The 22652-nt window shown below is 36.5% G+C and overlaps 1 protein-coding gene across 1 annotated transcript in view; it reads right to left on the reverse strand.

The window, feature by feature from the left end:
* The window catches only part of LOC149772607 (potassium channel subfamily T member 1-like), a gene marked incomplete at its 5' end in the record, with an annotated part of 115569 nt that overhangs the window by 85480 nt on the left and 7437 nt on the right, over positions 1 to 22652 (reverse strand). Inside the window, 2 exons of the mRNA XM_089947587.1 lie at positions 2589 to 2672; positions 3014 to 3088. Coding sequence (XP_089803713.1) covers positions 2589 to 2672; positions 3014 to 3088 — 159 coding nt within the window. The remainder of the gene's footprint in view (positions 1 to 2588; positions 2673 to 3013; positions 3089 to 22652) is intronic.

The following is a 22652-nucleotide window of genomic DNA, read 5'->3' on the forward strand; positions in this document are numbered from 1 at the left end:
TAGCACCGAAAGTGTAGTATAATACTGTATTAGTACGATGTACATGCATTTGTATGTACATCTTGTAAAAGGAAACAAAAAACTAAATGGACAAGATACACTACTTTTAATTTCAAATATGAACAATACAAAACAATAGAAATACTGTATTGTAAGTCACCTTATTGCAATTTTATAGATGAAGTTTGTTTTTTTAAGAGTGGTATTTAAAACCCTTTACCTCATGCAAGCGTCTTTGGACGCCCTACTCCATTCGCATGGAAGCGCCTTTTGACGCCTCAATAAGATTCGCATGGAAGCGCCTTTTGACGCCTGCTGCAAACATCAGCCATTTTGCGCTAGTTTTCGTAGGCCACCTTCGGGGAAAACCCCTCTATTAGATAATACATTCATTTCTGCAAATGACAATTACGACAGATCACGTGTTCGCTATTCATGCACTGGTCGATATCTGTTATTTAAAGTAACTGGGTCGTAATCTCCACTCTCCAAAATGGCAGCCGCGGATTTCATTCAGTACGTACGAAGTTTTCACGATTAGAATAATACAGAGGCGTAGCTATGATATTTTGCGCCCGGAGACGAACTATAAAATTGGCGCCCCACCCCCCTCCCCGTTTAATCACATTTTTGAATATTACCCTTGTTTACTTATTATAATGTAACGTTGTAAGCCTCATTTTGGCGCCCCTGTACCTTGGCGCCCGGGGACATATGTACCCCCCCCCCCGCCTCCCAGCTACGCCTCTGGAATAACAACCACGAAAGATTCAATAAATTAGGTAAAGTCTCTGATATTGATGTAGGCAGCAATTAGTTTTTATAAATTATCAAATTCAGATGACTTAGTGGTGTAGACGCACACGAAAACCTTGTAAATTTCGAGTATCGGAAATGGCAGCTACGGTTGGTAACGCGGCCTCACTGACATGACGGTGAACGAGTTCTCTCTCGATTTTGAAGCACATAAAAAAATTCTTCCGTGAAAAATAATTACACAGCTATAACAATCGGACTTTACTCATAAATTTTTCCACATATAATGTATGTGTACCAAAAATGTAAAATGGTTAAAATTGCTGTTAAACGTAACATACACTACATTGCTTAACAGTTCACAGGCAGGATTTCATTCAGTACTTACGAAGTTTTCACGATTAGAATCACAACCACAAAAGATTCAATAACTTAGGTAATGGCTCTGATATTTATGTAAGCAGCAATTAGTTTTTATTGATTATCAAATTCAGATGACTTAGTGATATAGACACAGAGGAAAAACATGTAAATTTCGAATATGGGAAATGGCAGCTGCGGTTGGTCACGCGGCCTCACTGACATGACGGTGAACGAGTTCTCTCTCGATTTTAAAGCACATAAAATATTCTTCCGTGAAAAATAATTACACAGCTATAACAATCGGACTTTACTCTTAAATTTTTCCACATGTAATAGATGTGTACCAAAAACGTAAAATGGTTAAAACTGCTGTTAAACGTAACACCACTACATTGCTTAACAATTCACAGCCAGGTCTATGCGTATGCGGTCGGCTAGGTAACAGGTGTTCTATTTATAGCGTGCTGCACTTTGTCACTATGCTCTGTGAGGTAAAGGGATGCATTGGACTCCACCTAGGCGATTTCCAAAGTAGATAAAAGATTGAATACCACTGACCGGCTGTTTTCAAATGCATAACATTGAATGCTAACGAAATATTTATTTGTTATTTTTACACATGAAAGCTAATTTGTCTTAATCATCGGTGGGTATATTTCGTATTAAAACAAAAAATATAAGAAACTGATATACAGAAACAGTACACCTTTACATGTAGTAAACTGCATATACAATCGCACAAAAGTCAGGGACCAATTTTGTATTTTTTCAATTTTTAACAGACAGAATATGTGAAGAAATGGAAAGATGACTATTTTGGTACATATCATGTCAAGCGAGTAGAACTTGTGTATACTAGTATATCAATATAGGAAGAAAAATTTTTTTAAGTTGATTTTGATAATTTGTATTTAAAGGTCATCGATTTTTATGTCATTTTATACATATCCCAAATCGCAGACATCAGGAGATACACCTTGTTCTTGGAGCATGCTTCTCGGTCTCATATGAGGAGTAACTTCTGCGCTTCCAGTACAATTAAACAATTGTGATGGTATATGCCCTAAACAAACTTGATGAATTTAGTTTATTATAAAGAATACATGCCATTCTTTAAATACAGTACAGAATTATTTTTGTTTCCGACATTTAGTGAACTTGTATATTTCCTTCACGTATGTAAGCATAGTAATACATTGGAAAATAAATAGAATATTATTCTGTGGTGAGGTGGTAACGTATATTTTGATTGTCAAACCTAGATCAGAATCTATCAGACTTGATACGATACCATCATTTCACTGCTGAAAATTAAAGATGTGAACTCCTTGATAGCTTCACTAATATGCTTTTGTCCATAATATATATTAAGGTTATGCAATACTAAGATAATTTGTCTTAATACATTAGTTTTCAGACATACTTTACAGAAAGTAGATAAAAAAATCAGAGCCAAGTTGAGTACTTACAAACATATTATCTAGAGCTTGTTTGGCTAGCCAACAATTCAAAAATACCGGGAGAAATAAATGTCTGAGAGGTTTCCAAAATATCTGTCAAAAAAGATAAAATGATTCATTATTGATTCTAAACTGAATAGCAATTACTTTTACTGCCTTAAATTTGGCTTACTCCCTTGTAAAGGAACATTCGATTAAATATGGAAAATGCTATAAAATATATATATATATATATATATATATATATATATATATATATATATATATATATATGAGCTTATGTTTGCTGCTAAATGCATTGGATTACAAATATGGGATTATTTTTTATATATACTGAACACTGAATTAATGACAACATAAAATATAATGATGTATTCAAAATTAGGATAAAATGTGGTTAAAAATAAGACAAAAACTGGTTTGTGTAAACTTACTGTGATTGCAAATGGAACGGTGTTTATGAGCTCCAAGATGAACACAACTGATAGAATCTGCTGCAAAATGTTACCCTGTAATTAAATACAAAATGTTACCCTGTAATTAAATACAAAATTTTACCCGGAATTCAAATACGTAAAGAATTTTACCCTGAAATTAAATACATGCAAATTTTACTCTGAAATTAAATACAACACCTTACCCTGAAACAAATTATAAATTTTAATAAATTAAATCAAAGCATGGTTTTTCATTAAAATGTACAGCAAACAGTTCCTTTCCTTCACCTAATAATTACTGCTGTTTAATTGCGCAACATTTTCTCTGAAATTAGGGCATTACCATAAAAATATATTTGAACACGGAAATATAATAACATGAAAGATCCACAAATGCATTTAACGTTGCTATTTCCTAACGTAAATTTTGTTATTGCTGTAAACTAGAGTTGAGTACCACTAGCTGTGCAGCAACACTATAAATATCCCGATAGTTTTTCTTCGATATGATATGAATCGTGTTAGTGTCACATACATAAATAAACTGAACAATAAATAAATGAGTCCATATTGGCGAATAAGTATCACTGGTGTAATTGCTTGTGCTTGGATCAAATGCATAGTATGCAAGTTCAGTAAATGAATGAGAAAGAACCATTTCCCTTTCTTTATGCGGATCTTTCAGTTGTTTCATAAGCATTAATTGAATTCCAATCATACTTACGCTACATAAATAAACGCATCAGATATGTGCCAATAAGTGAGGAATATAGCTATCTTATAAAACACCCCACAAGTTAAAGTATCTTGGTCTGTCTGGGTAAGCTATTAAGTACAGTCAATTTTCATTAGCTGCGTCGTCCACTCATGTTGATAATCATAAATCATGCTGTGAGAACTGAACATGATTTCATTTTACTACCGAAGTATACACGTGTACAGAGAAGACTATAAAGCACAAAGCTGGTATGGCAACTGCAAGGGCTTGTTTTGTTGTGCTGTATAATTGTCTATACATTAATGTCTTTTGTGCATAATGGCATATTTTGTGAATACAAAGTGTGTTTTATTGAGTGAATTTTTTTATTTGACCTATCTGAGGCAAAGTAAGGCAACTGATTATACAAGGAATATGGTGGGACAATATACGAAATACAAACCATATTGCAGTGGAGCTAACATTTACTACAAGGAACTAACTCGTACAATAGAAGTTATTTGAAAAATGCTTTAAAGGTTTAATAATTGCTACCTCGTAATAGACTAATATTACTGATTTTAAAAAGGGCCTAACAGTTTATTAGGTACATAAAATAGGTACATATAGATTGTTTTTACACATGTTAAGCATAACATTTGTTAACTTCTTTTAAAGAAATAGACAGGCCATTATGAAATGTATATTTTTCGACAGCTGATATAATTTATTTTGTTTTATGTTTTATCCTACTGCACCAACTGTAACGTAATCCACTTAGCCTAGAGCAAACATTATTATGTATCCATGCATTATTGTTATCGCACCAGCTCTACTATATCCCATATTAAAGATAAAATGTGTAATGTTCCTTCTGTATAAACAGCCGGACCCTTTCCCAAACATCAAATTTAAGTACTGAAATCACAGCATGCTTTTCCAACACTGCAAACAACTATAATTCTCAGAAATTAAGATGTATTTAAAGCATGATATAATAATAATAATGATAATAATAATGAGGACTTTGTATAGCGCTTAATCTTTAGACGTTTTAGTGCTTTAGAACATTAGACAACACCCATAACATAAAAAACACATATAATGATATTATTACAGAAAATAAACACCATGAAATTAGAAAACATAAAAACATGTAAATATTTAAGGTAGAGAACATTATTAGGTCTTTAAATTTGTTCTTGCAGTCAAAATAAGTGAGTTTTAAGAGCACTCTTGAATGGGTTCACTGTGTCTTTGTGTCTAAGTTCAGTGGGCAATTCATTCCACATTGATGGGCCCTGGTATGCAAAAGAACATTGTCCATATGACTTCGTTTTCGTAGTGGGAATAATGAGTATACGATTGGCAGAAGAGGAGCGTAGGTATCTTGCTGGTGTGTACACATGGGTGAGATCGGATAGGTATGTTGGACTGGAGTCCGTCAGTGAAACGTAGCACAGAGAACAAATTTTGTGTTTGATTCTGGATCGAATGGATAGCCAGTGTAAGGTACAGAGTAGCAGGGATGTGTGCTCTGATTGTGGTACTCTAAGTATGATCCGAGCATATGTGTTTTGAAGTTTCTGAAGTAGATTTTGAGATGAACCAGACAGAAATGAGTTACAATAGTCCAGTCTTGAAAGTACTAATGAACATACAAGTGTTTTAGTGGCATCAACTGAAAGATATTTGCGAATGGAGCTGATGCGTCTCAGCTCAAGATATGCAGCCTTGCATATGTTCATGACATGTTGGTGCAATGTATGAGTACTGCCCAGAGTAACACCGAGGTTTCGTACTGATTGTGTGAATTTAATATTGGTGTTGCTGATATTTATTGTTTGAGGTAAAGGATGTGAATGAGAAAGTATTTGTGTTGTGATCAGAATGGCCTCAGTTTTATCATCATTCATCTGCAGCTTGTTACATGTCATCCATGATTTCACATCAGAAATGCACCTCTCTACACCTTGGATGGTAGTATCAACTGATGTTGGGTGGCTAGATTTGTATATTTGGGTGTCATCAGCGTACAACTGACGAGACACTGGATGATGACCTATGATACTTGAGAGCGTCTGAGTGTACAGAATGAAGACAACGGGTCCAAGAACAAACCCCTGTTGAACACCACAACATAGATTAATTGGGTTGGAGTGTATTCCAATTTTGCAGACACAATTTGTGTCCTGTTGACCAAGTAGGACTTGAACCACAGTAAGGCTGTATCATGAATGTCAAATACATGCTGGAGACAGTGAAGTAATATATCATGGTTTATTGTGTCAAATGCTGCCGACAAATCAAGGAGGGTGAGGACTGTAATCGTTCCACTATCCAAAGCAGAGGAAATGTCATTAACTACTTTCAGAAGAGTAGTTTCAGTACTGTGGTAAGGGCGATATGCAGATTGTACATTGCTAAAAGGACTGTTTGAGTTCAGATGATATACAAGTTGGGATAGAACAACCTTTTCTAATATTTTTTATATGAATGGGAGATCAGAAACTGGGAGGTAGTTATTTAAAACGTTATGGTCGAGTGTTGGTATTTTCAGCAGAGGCTTTACAATGGTGGTTTTGAAAAATGATGGGAATTCTCCGGATGAGAGAGAGGTATTAATAACATCAGTTAGTGAAGGCAATATTGGATCTAAGCACTCAAGCAGCAGTGATGTTGGAATTGTATCAAGTTCACATGACTTTAGTGCACTCTTCATCATGACTGTACATACTAAATCCATAGAGACAGGTTCAAATGCTGAAATTCTGAATATATACTCGCATACAAGTCAGGTTTAGCTGTAAACTGCACGTACAAAGATCGGCCATTGTGCATCTGTTTCTATACCTTGTTAGGTTTTATCATTAGAACAAATCAGCATAAAATGTTGTGGTTTGTGTTGCTGCAGTTGGACTTAACTTAAAATCGAGTATATAAGATAACTTCATTTAATATGAACCTGTTTATTGTTCTATTACATTAGTTCAATAGGAACAGAACAAAGGATCGGACTGACATCTGAGGAAATAATTGTAAATTAAATTGCCTTTCAAACAGGCCTCCCTAAACACAGCAATGTACAGTAATGGGCTGTAATGGAGAGTAATGGACAGTAATGGGCTGTAATGGGGACAAAATAGAAAATTGCGAAAGAAATTATAGTAATGTACATTAAATATTATAATTTTTATTGTACTGGCTTAAATACATAAATCATAAATAACAAATGTGGTTGTGATATTGTTTTATTAGTGCACATAATATACTTTAATTAAAATAATGCCAAAACTTGAACAACTCTCTCTCTCTCTCTCTCTCTTTATATATATATATATATATATATATATATATATATATATATATATATATATATTCTTTACTAAGACTGTCCACCTTTTTTATTTTGTTCTAGTCTGACTCCACTCAGCTCTCATCCTTTTTCTCTGGTGAGGTTTCTTCTTCCTGAACGTATCTTTGGTATAGTGATTTTACTATTTGTCGACCTTACTGTTAACTTATTTGTACCCTTGTCTTTGATAAACTTTCTAAATATTGCTTCTCGTTCATTTCTGTTTCTTGACACCACACGTCAATAGAAACTCTGTGATGCATATAACTGGATGCCAGAATTATCTGCTTGTGCAATTCCTTCGTCATCGAAAAGGGTGTTTACAATTGTCTTTCTATCTTGCACGTTGACGCCGACCCTATTTTTTAAATAACCAGTGACATTTTTCTTCAAGTGAAGTGTACAAACAGTCTGTGTCGCTCCTGGGAATGACCACATTAAACTTTTACGAATCGCAGTTTCGTCATCTGAGCCGACAACCATGTTTTCTATTTCTTCATCTGTGAAATGACTGGCAATTTGTGAGAAGAAAGCGTTATAAGTTTCAAAGTCAGATTTACCATGTAGAAAAGAGGGGCCGAAAAAAATAGGAGACTCTCCGGTATCGGTTCGTAAAAGTGCTGTTTTTGAAAACTATTGATGTTAAGTACATTTCTCCAAGATTAAGTGTTTTGTCCACACCTAATACCGTTCCCTCCATCGTACAACAGAATCATTTAATATCCTGTATCTGTGTGTCAGTGTACAGTATGATGGACAGACCAGAATCAACGTGTCGGACAACTCTAATGAAAGGGTGCTGAGAATAAACTTTACTTCTACATTAAGAATGTGGTCGGCCAGATTTATGTTGTAAACGTCTTTGGCTGGTTGACGTTCTTGTCTTTTTTGTCTGTGTTTAATGTTTTGGACAACCTTGATATTTCTGGGAATGTCATAAACATCTTCTCCTTGGTTTATTTTGTCGTACACATTTTTTGCCGAGTCCTGTTTTACCATACTTGCAGCCACAACTTTGACGCGTTGTGTAGTTCTTATGTATTTTTCGTGTACTTCTGGTTTTAATGTATTTCCAAGAATTGTCATCCTGGGAAATACACCAACATACTCCATAATCGAGACAAATTTAGATAGTGTCACAGAGTGTGGCACATTTCCTATCCAAGTTACACGTCGCTTGTATATTAGTGAGTTCTTGTGCTTGCTATATGCCCGATGCACAACCAACATGTCAGAAGCATCTGGTTGTGGTTCAAGTGGACAGTAGACACGCACACCGTTTAATTGTTTTTCAGTGCAATATTGTCCATCTCTCTTTATAACGCTGACCAGTTTCTCATTTAGTGTAACAAAGTAATTTGTGGGAGAAGTACCTTTCACCCACATGCCACAGTCATCCCAAAACTCTTACCTCTTACCCGTTTTCGTTCTCTCCTCATTTAGTGTATTGTCAATTATAAAGAACACGTTTTCCTTTATGCCAGGCAGTGCACATGGTAGTGCACTATAATATTCATTTAGGTTTAAAATTCTCAGTGTTTCTTTTATGTCCATAAACTTCTGATTCTTCAAAATCCCAATATGAGGCCTAGCAACAGTAACATTACCAGAATTCTAAAATATTGATGCTGATTCATTATTTGTTACAGAAACATTGTCCCCAACAGACCTTGTTTGGCTTTATTGATTCCAGTGCGAGGTCATAGGTGTCATCTTTGTCAACTAGGCTGGTATATCTGTTCGAACAATTTACGTATGTGGAATCATTATTCTTGAATGACCATGAGGAGCAACGACGACGTTTCGGAGTCTGCCAGTCACCGTCATTTGATTGACGCTTAGGTGTGGACATTTCCATGCTAACGTCACGTTCAGGTGTGTAATTGCCTGGGATAGTCATTGATGGCTAGGATACTAGTTGAGGCTGTGAATTTACTTTGAGAGCCAGTGACGGTTGGGTTACTGACTGGAGGCTCATTGACGGTCGGCTTAATGATTGGTGGTTCTCTGACGGTTAGTGGTTCACTGACAGTTTCAGTATTGATGGTCAGATTGTTGACTGGTGGTTCACTGATGGTTGGAGGTTCACTGACGGTCCTGGGGCTAATGGTTGGGTTACTGATTGATGGTTCACTGATGGTCTGGTTATTGATGGGTGTGTCATTGACGTTATTTTCAACCAATGCCACGAAATGGTTAGGGGTCCATGTTTTTCTTTTTTTTTAACAAAAGAACGTTAGCTGGTTTTGTTACATTGCTCCACATCACTGAAATCATCGATCCTTCTGCTGCATGATTGAAGGTTGTATTTAGGGCCCTAAATGCCAAGTCCTTTGTCCCGTTTACAGCTGGATAAACACTACGTAACGGACGCTTCGCAACCATGGCAAGGGCAATCATAGTCCACGCCGAAGAAAAGCTCCCAATCTGAGCGCAATTTAATGCGGCATCGGAATAATCTCGCGATAATAACTGAATACTTGATCTATTTGGATGCCCTAAAATCACTGACTCATCAAGCACCATCATTAAAGCTGTCTTGTAGCGCAGTTCAATGGACTTGGATTCATTACTGCACAAAAGGATTGAGACTGCGTTGAAAAGACAGTCTCCATCCCCAGTTGTTCTTAATGGTTTTCCTTTCTCAGCATGGTACCAGAACAAGATGTCAGCAGCAATTGCATCTACTGGTAGACTGGGGTGTTCTGCATACTCGCAAGAACAGTACCTTTCGTCAGTCAACAAAGCCTCCCGCTCAACTGAAGCTTTGAGTTTTTCAAGTCCAATCTTAGCAGCCTGTTGTAATGAGAAAAAGAAAAACATAATATTATAAACATTTATAATTTCGTAGAATATCTATTTCAATCATAGGTTTTCTACCACGAATTTCTTGAGAGGATATTTATTTAAAGATCAAAATGAAATTTAAAAAATGTACCAATAAAAATGAAATAGTTCATGTAAACCAGATATCTAATATACTGGTAATTTTATCATTATTATACAGTAGATATATTGATTAAAATGAAATAATCCAACATGTACTCCGCAATAGTAAATACAAGACATGTACACATATAACTATATTTAAGTAAGTAAACACATAGACTAAAAATCAAATTTCAGTAAGTCTCAGTAACTTTACAGATTCCTAAAATTACAGATCATTACAATCAAAAATATATTTGGTCTCCTGAAAAGTTGCAAGAAATTGAGGTTATATAATTACAAGTCTAATAATAGGACCATTATAAATGTTTGGGAGAAACTAATCAAATAGCCTAGAAAATAAACAATTAAATCCTTATAAAATAATTCATTACTTTTTGAAGTCGTGTGATACCCATCAAGTAATCACATTTGCCTCCTAGCGAACGACACTGATGACAGATGTATCCCTCATCAATGGAAGACCAGGTCTTAAAGTCTTTGCTTGCTATCACTTCGCACGTAGAGTGGAACCAATAATCACATACCTGAATCAAAATGAATAGATGCAAACTGCCGGCAGTCACAAATTGAAATGGGTAAACTATTAACGTTATATGCATGTAAAATAATAATAATAATAATAATAATAATAATAATAATAATAATAATAATAGTAATAATAACTTTATTTTATGATCCTAATGCAGTTAGTTCTAGGAAGGTGGTGGGTGTATCTAATTTAGATATATCAGATGGTTTAAGATTTGACATAAAGTAATTTATGATGTGGGCTCTTAAAAAAATCGAGTATGTTGAAAATAATATAGATATACAGAAAGAATAAATGAGAAGATGGATAATCTTTACTTGTAATATTTCCAGCGGATAATTTTGGGAGTTTAAATATAATACCCTATGAGAAATATAAAATATGATTTATTTAACGGCCTGATTAAAAACAACAATTCAACAATAGTTCTAGGGAGCATATTACCGACATCATTTAAAAAAAAGCTTGAGTCATTACATCATGGATGATTTGCAAAAATAATACAGAAACAGCATAATACATTACTACATTAAAATTTATACATACCGGTATACAATCGGCAACAAATAACACCGAATAGGTCAAATTTTCATATCAAAGACTCAATTATAAGACGGAAAGATAGAATGCTAATTTAAAGACTAAAAATCATCATTTTGCGATCAGTGACATACAATAATCAATCCGATAATAAGGCTAATGATAAAATGCAATTAATATTGAAAAACATCTACTTTACCAAGTTTAACTGAATTTAAGAAATGTACTGTTATTAATTATTTTTTACATGTGATGTTGTTAACATTACACAAACAGGACATATATACGCTTGGGAACATATTATTTATAATTCTAATCGCTTTTTTCATCTTTTCTTTTCACATCTGAAAGCATATTATTGAAGCACTGTGCTTATTATAAATTGCAACAACTGATACATTTTATTGGCAATTATGTATTTTATGTAGGTACTGTTTAATGTTAAAAACAGATAACAGGAGGTTTGCATATTCAAATGAATGATTGAACAGACAGCTCAAAGAATTTGCAGGGATAATATAATAATAATGATAGACATTAAAGATCGTTAAATGGAAACTAAACAATATATAAGCAATTCAAAAGATGACATACCTCACATAAAAGACAGCCCGACTCACAAGCCTTCTTACAGTCACCGCAAGGAAACTGTTTCTTGCTCTTTCCTTTTACCATTCTGATAATATCCAAGATATCACAAATGTCCACAAAACTGAAAGTTTTAATACGGTGAATAGAAAACTGTTTTTTGGTTTGGCTGCAACCTTCTTATATAAGGAATATATGTCTACTGGAGCCTTCTCATTCTTATTCATCTTGATGCCAATTATTTACATTAAAAATCACTGTTTAAACATTAGCGAAAGTTGGTAACAAGCACTATTGTTCATATATCAATTCAAGTCTGTAACAAATAATATTGTTGATACCTCTATTCAATTATATTAATGTTCATTGACCATTACATCTCACAGTATGTCGTTAAACGATAGTTATGTTAGGCCATACATGACACTGCCTGCTCAACTTACTGGATTCTATGTGCAGCTAAAGTGGACATCAAAGGCATCAAAGACACCTGCAACAGGTGTGAATGCGGCATTTAATGAAAGCACACTACACAAGTTTTAGGTGTTTATGCAATTGAAATGTTTCAGCCATTAGTCCTACAACAGAAGACATAAATAAAATGATAAATTTATTAAGTTCCATAGCTATGCAACTCTATGTTATTATTTAAATCCGTACAATAAACATTATAATATTTAATCATTACTATAATTTCTTTCGCAATATTCTATTTTTGTCCCCATTACTGTCCATTACAGCCCATTACTGTCCATTACTGTCCATTACACTCCATTACTGTCCATTACAGCCCATTACTGTCTATTACAGCCCATTACTGTACATTACTGTGTTTAGGGAGACCGTTTCAAAAAACCACTTTTCAATAGATATACACAAAGATTTAGCCAGATCAAAGTACTACACATACAGTGAAAGGATATTCAATGATGTTTGTGTCTAAATTTGTCCTTTTGTGAAACAATCTCTATATAATGACCAAGAGAAACACAATTACCATGCCAACGCTCACAAGACATGTTCAGCCTCAAATAATTCATTTTCTTGTAAACTTTTGAGTCTTGGGGTTAAAGTCTATATAAACCAAGTCATGTAAGCTTATTTTTACATATTAAATTAAATAGTACTTAATGTTAGACGGATGGGAAGTGTGAATATAATTAGATTATCACGTCAACAAGTTTAAAACAACAAGTAGTACAGTAGACCTGTACTACATTCAACTCAATTAACAATTAACAGGGACAGGACAAGGACACTTTCAGAATGTTGAACATGAATTATACAATTTAATTAGTCTGAGTTAATAACTTTTTCCACTACATTTTTATTGCAAAATATATGATCGTTGAAAAGAAAGAATAATAAAATGAAACAACAGTTGAACAACGACCATTACATCCGCATTACTATTAAATAAATCGTGGACCTAAATGCAGAGCATATAATGGGCGAGTATGTAATGGGCCGAGTACGTTATGTGGACCAAATACGATATGGGCCAAGTACGCTAAGGGCCAATTTGTTTAGGCCGAGTTCGTTATAGACCGAGAACGTGAATGTGACTGCTCTACTAGGTACTGAGTAGTCCAGGAACCATATGTCTATATTGTCACTATATGGTCAATATATTTTTGCGTCTTCAAACTGTCGGTGTTTGACAGCCAGAAAATAAATCCATCGAAACTGTCACCCTAGTGTCATAGAATGATTACACTGGACAACAAATTTTTACAAAAGTCATGTTACTGAAATAAAATTAGTCAATTCTTATCAATTTTTATGTGCTGAACACGAATATGACAGTCAAATTGCAAAATTGGCTCTAGTTTTTTTGTAATCTGCAAGAAATTAATGTTTACATAACGAAATGCATTCCAATAGTAAAAGGTCAACTGTAATAGCCTACCTATAAAAAATCAAGTCATTGACTACATCTTAGATTTCTTCGCCTGTCTCTTGTACAGCTGTTCGGGAGCATCTCTGAGGAGTGTCCAGCAGTAGTCAGCCAGCATTGTAGTGGACCATTTTCCCTGGTATCTTTGTTCCATTGTTGCGATATCTTGATGAAAACGTTCGCCGTGTTCATCACTAACAATACCACAGTTGCTAGGAAAGAAATCCAAATGGGAATGAAGGAAGTGAATCTTTAGAGACATATTGCAGCCAAGTTTCTTATACTTCATCAACATGTCTTCTACTAGTTCCTTATAGTTTTCTGCCCTAACATTTCCGAGGAAGTTTGTAGAAACTAGGCGAAAAGCATTCCATGCTTGTTTCGCGTCACCTTCCAGCAAGTTGTTGAACCGGTCATCTTTGAAAAGCTCTCGAATCTGAGGACCCACAAAAACTCCCTCTTTAATCTTTGCTTCGCTGAGTCGAGGGAATTTTTCATGCAGGTATCTGAATGCTGGCAAAGTCCGGTCAATGGCTTTCACGAAGTTCTTCATCAAACCTAGTTTGATGTGAAGGGGTGGTAGCAAGATTTTCTGAGCCTCAACCAGAGCTGGGTGTTGGATATTCTTCTCTCCAATGGCTACATTCTGCCTGTGAGTCCATTCCTTCCTCATGTAGTGCATTTCCCTTGCTCGGCTATCCCACTCGCATAAGAAACACATGTATTTTGTATATCCTTGCTGCAGTCCCATTAAAAGGGCAACTACCTTCAAATCACCACAGAGGTGCCAGCTGTACTTGTTATACTCAATGGAATTCAGTAGCTGCCTTAAGTTATCGTATGTCTCTTTCATGTGGACAGCATACGCTACTGGAATAGATGGAAGAATGTTTCCATTGTGCAAAAGCACAGCCTTGAGACTCAGTTTCGAAGAGTCCACAAATAGTCTCCATTCTTGTGGGTCATGAGTGATTTTTAAAGCATTCATGAGGCCCTCAATATCGGAACAGAATATCAGATTACTTTCCTTTCTGAAGAAAGGCTCCAATTGCTGGTGGCGCTTTCGATATGCAGTAATTGTGACATCTTCTTCTAGAAGATTCCATTGTTGGAGTCTTGATCCTAGAAATTCTGCCTTGTTCTTTGATAAGTCCAAATCACGAATCAGGTCATTTAGTTCTTCCTGTGTTATTCTGTGTGGGGTTGATGATGCACCACAGTGAAAATCTGGATCACTGCATGCTGATGGACCAGGAGAAGAACAGGTCGACTCACCTTTGTCTTCGTCAGATGAATCAAGAGAATATTCTGCTGGAGGTTCTGGAATAGGAAGTCCCTCACCATGTGGAACTGGTCTCAATGCAGACAGAATGTTTGGGTAGACTATTCTCGACTTCTTTCGCTTCGTTATTCCGCCGGAAAGAGGAGGAACCAAGCAGAAGTAACAGTCATTTAGGTGGTTGCTTGGCTCTCTCCACACCATTGGGACTGCAAACGGCATTGATGACCTTTTGCAATTCAACCACTGTGAAAGCTGTGTTGTACATGTAGCACAGCATATATGCGGAGCCCAAGGCTTGTCTTGGTCACCAACCTTGCATCCGAAGTAAAGATGATATGCCTTCTTCACTTGAGAATTGATACTTTTCTTCTGGTTGGCAAATGTCACTTCCCCACAAATATAGCAAAAATTGTCCGCGGTATTAACACACTTTCGAGGCATTACTGTTCTTTATTGTACGTAAATGGATAAAATAATAAGTTTTATGTAACAGTAGCTTGAACTGTCTCGCACAACGTCTAAAATATTTTAAATGCTGAACCTATCTGATTGGGCTTTATATAGTACACTGCTTACGTCAGCTTCAGCAGCCGCCTGGCATTAGTATAATAGGCCTACACATGTATAGTACACTGCGGACGTCAACTTACTTCAGCAGCCGCATGGCATTAGTATTGCATTGCATCAGAAAATGATGCAATCAACTGTGGATGATGTGAGCATGATGGTATTATGCAATGTTACATCATTATTCCGGATGTTGCTGCAGTCCTACTGGAGAAATTTACACAGTGAAACATAGAAAATGAGGTATATGAATATCTTCAAAACGAGAGCCAATACAAATTTTTCACGGTTATATTCGTGTTCGGCACACCAAAATACTACAGATTAGGGCCTTTTCAAGTCAGTAATGATTTCACTGTTGACCAGTGTTACCAAACCTTGAATATGATGTAATTAACACTGTCCAAATAATGGTACTGTAACGGTGAAAATTGTTGAAATACCCCTGAAGATAATCAAGCAGTTTTTCTTTAACAGGAATGGATTTGCGAAAAACATCTGAAATGATGAAAAAATCTCCCTGATTACTGTTGTAGGACTATTACGTGTATAGCAAAGTATCCGAGACCATTACACATGGACAGACACAAGATAAATCAATCATATATGTACAGTATGTCTTCTGCTATTAACTCTGGCTTAAGTACATTTTGAAGCAATTTGTAAAGAGTGCGTATTATTAAAGTTCTCTTATATCAAATGTTAGCACGATCGGTAAATGGAATTCTGCGGGCGGAAGTCACTTCCTATCCAAACATGACATTCTGGGAACACAATGGTAATATTCCTTTTACCGTGAAAGCAAGGATTGCAGGGATAAATTCCGGGCAGACGTCTTGCACTTGTCAGACAAAAGGCCATGGTATTTATACAAATCACTTACGGGTGCAATCATGGCTGCTTGCACACACACACACACACACACACATTTAAAACAATGCGTAAGTTAGATTAGAAGATTTAAGCCAGGGAGTTCTCACTACATATATATTTATTTTCCGTATTTGTTTCTCTTCCTTAAATATCCTTGCATTTTTAATCCGTTTTCCACATTAGTTTACCCTATATTAACACATTACATATAAATACAACGTTACAGTACGTTTTCTAGCTTGTCCTTAAACAGTGCCAACATCATGTATACATTTCTAAAGCATCATTCCTTTAGTTTGGCAAGAAAATAATCAATATCGTTAAACCATTGGCTTTTCAGTTCTACAGCACATACATTAGCAACACTCTGCATACTGGAATTAAAAGTCGACAAGTTTATCTAACGATTGATTCTATATATTTTCGACTTTGCCTGCAAATTCAATTCTGCTTGCTGTTAGTTCGAGTTATCAGGTCGGTCCGGATGACTCTAGCAGTTTTCAAGTTCATTGTATATCACTTGACTATTCCTTTCTTGAGTTTGTGCTCTACAAAGACTCTACGTGCTATTATTACAAGTCATCAAGTGGATACTTCCACCTGACTCTACCAATTATCAAGTGGATACTTCCACTTGACTCTACCTACTGTTACAAGTTATCAAGTGGATACTTCTACTTGACTATACCTATTGTTACAAGTTATCAAGTGGATACTTCCATTTGACTCTACCTATTGTTACAAGTTATCAAGTGGATACTTCCACTTGACTCTATCTATTATTACAAGTTATCAAGTAAATTCTTCCACTTGACTCTACCAGTTATCAAATGAATCATAGATCACCTGTCTATTATTCCAAGTTATCAAGTGGATACTTCTACTTGACTATACCTATTGTTACAAGTTATCAAGTGGATACTTCCACTTGACTCTACCTATTATTACAAGTCATCAAGTGGATACTTCCACCTGACTCTACCAGATATCAAATGAATCATAGATCACCTGTCTATTATTCCAAGTTATCAAGTGGATACTTCCAACTGACTCTACCAATTACCAAGGAGATCATATTTCACTTGCCTCTATTCTTACAAGTTATCAAGTGGATACTTCCACTTGATTCTACCTATTATTACAAGTTATCAAGTGGATACTTCCACTTCACTCTACCTATTATTACAAGTTATCAAGTGGATACTTCCACTTGATTCTACCTATTATTACAAGTTATCAATGGATCATAGATCACTTGACTCTATTATTAACAGTTTTCAAGTGGATACTTCCACTTGACTCAACAAGTTATCAAATGGATCATAGATCACTTGAATCTTTTATTACCAGTTATGAAGTAGATAATTCCGATTCATTCTATCAGTTATCAAGTTAATCAGAGATCACTTGAGTCAACCACCTCAACTATACATGTTAAGGTTACTTGTTACCAAGAGGGTCCTTCTCCTTGACTCTGTCAGTTATCAAGTCGCTCCTGACCACTTGACTCGTTCCATCTGCATCTTATCAATATTCATCTCTTTCCACTTGCATGTACTGGGTGATTCAGTTCTAAATTTTGGCAACTGACTTCAATCTCAGTGCTACAAAGTCTACGTATATGGTGTGTCTCCTAACTCGTATCTAGTTGGTCGTGTTGACAGCAGTTAGTTAGGGTGTTAGTTAACATGAATTATGTCATTTGTACACCATGCAACAACTTCATTCCTGCTCAAACAATACGGAAATACTGCTTGCTGCTTCCCTTTTTATTTTTAGAATGGCTCCACAGAGAAAAGCCTCCAAGGGGGTACAGATGGTGGTAGACTATGAATAATGCACGAAAAAGAGCGCCTCCGCGACGAAAAGCTTCAAAGGGGGTACAACGGGTGGTGGATACCGGGAATGTCAATCATAGAAGAACTTCCTCAGCTCCAGCTTCAGGCACTTCTTCATACCTTGATGCTAAGGCGATAAAAAACCATAACAAGATAGGTAACTGAACACATTTTTAGCACCCTGCAACCGAAACATCAACCAGCTGCTAATCCATCACCTGCGGAATCTATGTCACAGCAGCGGAATCATGAGGTGGTGGACCAGGAAATAGAGATGGCAACGTCAGCATTGGTGGGAGATACACTGATATGTGCACAGATTTCTGCAGCTCTCACCTTATGCAGAGGAAATCCAAGAACAGGTCCCGGAACTACCGACATTAACAGACTGGGAGTGATACTGTCCATGTTAGTACAAAGTGCTCTTTCTCCATCTTCGGTAGAATCTTACAGGCACACTTGGAAACATTGCATCGCTTTTTCAACAGCTTTAAACCTCCACAGCAATCCCGGCTTCACGTACCAATTGTTTTATTATTTTTTTTATCTCGCATCATTTTGACAAACACTATGCACCATCAACCCTATATACATATGTCTCGGCTATTGGCTATGTGCACAAACTAAGAAATATTCCTGATCCAACCAATTCCTTTCTTGTTCAAAAACCACTGCAAGCGCTTCATAATCATTTAGCGCACACAGATGCCAGACTACTAATTGATAAACGCATGCTACATAAACTCGTTCTATTCCTGCCGAGAATGTTTTTGTGCGGCTTTATTTAAGTCTATGTTTCTTCTTGCATTTCATTATTTTCTGCGGGGAAATGACCGTTAGACAGCCTGGTTGCAGCATTCCAAACTTGCTTCATTTCTCTCAGGTTCGGATCAATGACGATGTTTTAGTTGTCCAGTTTACACATTATAAACACTCCAATGGTACATTTTGCGCTTAACTGTCGTGCCCCAAAATGTGCAAGACCAGTGCCATGTCCACGTGCTGCGCCATTATTTACAACTGCGGGGTTGTCAGGCTGGACCACTCTTCCTTACATATCGGGGGTTGCCCATAACTAGGCAATAGTTCAACCAAGCCCTACGCACAGCGCTCCTGGAATGCGGTTTTAACCCTCAATTATTAAAAACTCATAGTTTTAGGATAGGGGCGGCCACAGAGGGTGCTAAGCAGGGTCTCTTAGACAGTCTTATTCGGGTCTTGGGTCGGTGGAGGTCCGATGCCTGTAAGAAATATATACGCCTGAGCGATAGAATTTCCAGTCTGTAATTTAGTGCTGACTTCCGTTGGGGTACACGTCATCCTATCATTTCCTACTGCCGTGTTCTGTTTCCAATTCTTCTTCTAGGTTTTCATGGGTGTGTACAGACTGCTATAGTCGTCCACATCATACGGGCACTCTTCATATGGGTCCATTGAAGAGTATTTCACTTCACATGGGTTCACTGAAGGTGACCATGTTGCATAAATATTCTTCCAGTGGCGTTCTGCTACATGTAATACACCCTTTTCGCGATGTGGTGTGCACAATTAGGCATTATTTGTATACTTATACGTATGAAATATGTGTCCTTTTATGTTTTTACTTTTATATGTTAATTTAGATGCATGGACTTACGTTGTTGTACATGTCATCATATCACTTCCTCCTGCCGTGTTCTGCTTTCCAATTCTTCTTCCAGGTCTCGTCGGTGTACAGACCGCTACAGTCGTCCACATCATACAGGCACTGCTCTTCATATGGGTTCATTGAAGAGCATTTCACTTCACATGGGTTCATTGAAGGTGACCATCTTGGAAAAACGTTCTTCTAGTGACGTTATGCGACATGTAATACACCCTTTTCGCGATATAGGGTGCACAATTCGGCATTATCTGTATACTTGTCTAGTGGGTGCACAGACCGATACAGGCGTCCACGTCATACGGACACTGCTCTTCATATGGGTTCATTGTAGAGCATTTCACTTCACATGGGTTCATTGAAGGTGTGACCATCTTGCAAAACATTCTTCCAGTGGCGTTATGTGACAAGTAATACACCCTTTTCGCGATATGGGGTGCACAATTCGGCATTATCTGTATACTTGTACATATGATATATGTTCTTTTATGTTTACAATGTTTTTACTTTATATCTTAATTTAGATGTAAGGACTATGTAGTCTGAATGTTAGAATTCTTATATTATCTTATAATGCTTGATTTTCCTTCCATGGTTGATTGCTGCAGGTATTACCCTCCCCTCCCCTCTTTTTTTCCATTTTGGGCTACACAGAGAGCGCTAGAAGTGGCGGGCCCTGTCTGTGTGGTGGCGGTCGGAGCCCAAAATTTCAAGCACTTGAGCTTCATTATGTATGTAAAGTTAGGCTAAAGAATGTATGAAGTGTGCATAGAGAAGCTATGCCATCATAGCAGTAACTCTGATATACATTTGTATATCTTTTTACTTGAATTATGTTTTATTTCTATATACAGGACTTGGACATGGAGTATGACTTCATCAAGGTCAAATTTCTGCCTCCCAACACCACTCCTCTGCTTCAATCCATGGACCAGCAAGTGATCTCCAACTTCAAGAAACTGTACACAAAGGAGCTCTTCTCAAGGTGTTTTCAGATCACTAATGACACCGAATTGACTCTGAGAGATTACTGGAAAGACCACTTCAACATCCTCCACTGCATCAACCTCATTGACAAGGCCTGGAATGATGTCTCCACCCGTACCTTGAAGTCTGCCTGGAAGAAAGTTTGGCCATCGTGTGTACCAGAGAGAGAAGAGTTTGAAGGATTAGAGGCAGACGCAACAGCTGTAGTGGATGAGATTGTGTCTTTGGGCAAAAAAATGGGCCTGGAAGTCGATGGCAACGACTTGGAGGAGCTGATTGAGGACCACAGTGGAGACCTCACTACAGATGAGCTTGTGGGTCTTCAGAATGAACAGCTAAAGACATTAAAGGAGGAGCAGTCGTCCGATGATGAGGAGCCAGTGACCGTTTCAACTGCCAGGATTAAAGAAATTTGCAGCAAGTAGGCAGACGTCGAAGACTTCACTGTGAACCATCATCCAAACAAACTTGTTGCTAACAGGGCAGTATACCTGATGAATGATAACGCGATGGCCCACTTCAGAAAGATTCTCCAGCAAAGGAAGCGACAAATTTCCCTCGATAGTTTCTTGGTGCAGAAAGATTCCCAGTTGGCTGCCAAGAAACAGCGACAAGAAACTCCTGAAACTAATGATTCAAAATAGCAAACAAAGTGACAAATTTCCCATGATCGTTTTCTTGGTAAGAAAGACGGACTAAATCTTTTTTTATTTTACATTTAATTTATTTGGTTGTTTTCTTTCTCTTTATTTAATACGTGAAGTACACGTATTCTTTGCGTTTTGTCAGGTAAACGACCGGATGTTAACAAAAAAGAACGATTCTTTCATCTTGAAACGGATTGTCTCTATTTCATTGATTTCAATGTTTCGGGTTACGAACGTTTCGGGTTACGAACCGAGTTCTGGAATGAATTAAGTTCGTAACCCGAGGTACCACTGTATAATCTATATGAAGTCACTAAAAGTGGCCTGCAGCAACAATCATGGAGTATGTTATTATTTCTTCCCTGATGCCTAACTCTAAAAACGCTCACCTCGCAATATCATTCTTGATTTAATTATCTGTCTCCTCAGTCTTGTTGTCCCTCGGGCTATAAACAAACACCTAACCATAAAACTACTTACGTCTGCGTAAGTACATTTATGGGTGGTGTGATGAGGTTGGGTCTCCATTTTACCTTACTCTGTAATGACAGTGAGCAAAGCCAAGAAAGGCCAACTGAATTGCCCAATAATGTTCACATGGGTTTCATTGGCCAATCATTTGGCAGGGCATGCAACTGCGCACAGTTACTTGAATTGTAATTAGCGTCGCTTTCAACTGAACTGCAAAGGAGCAGAGACTCGATCATGGTTTCAGTAACATATTTTGTGGGGAATTTTAAGTCCCACCTGCGCCCCTACACAGCCTCCCCCCACCTTTTTCTTGTTTGTTTGTTGTTGTTTTTATTTTTAAAATGTTTTACATGTATTTCTAAGTTTGTGTGCATATATATATATATATATATATATATATATATATATATATATATATATATATATATATATATACACATATTCACATCATAAAAATTGAATGCACTACAATCCAATATATATATATATATAGAGAGAGAGAGATACACGTATATATATATATATATATATATATATATATATATATATATATATATATATATATATATATATATACACACATATGCACATACACATATATACACATACATGTGCAGTATTCATATCCATATGCACACAAACATAGAAATACATGTAATTATTTTTTTGAAGAAAAAAAACAAAAACAAAAAACAAAGGGGGAGGCTGTGTAGGGGCGGAGGTGGGACTTACAATTCCCCACAAAATATGTTACTGAAACCGGGATCGAGT

Source organism: Sinohyriopsis cumingii, unplaced genomic scaffold (genome assembly GCF_028554795.1).
Source record: "Sinohyriopsis cumingii isolate HCF-2022 unplaced genomic scaffold, ASM2855479v2 utg001342l, whole genome shotgun sequence".
Classification (NCBI taxonomy): Eukaryota; Metazoa; Mollusca; class Bivalvia; order Unionida; family Unionidae; genus Sinohyriopsis; species Sinohyriopsis cumingii.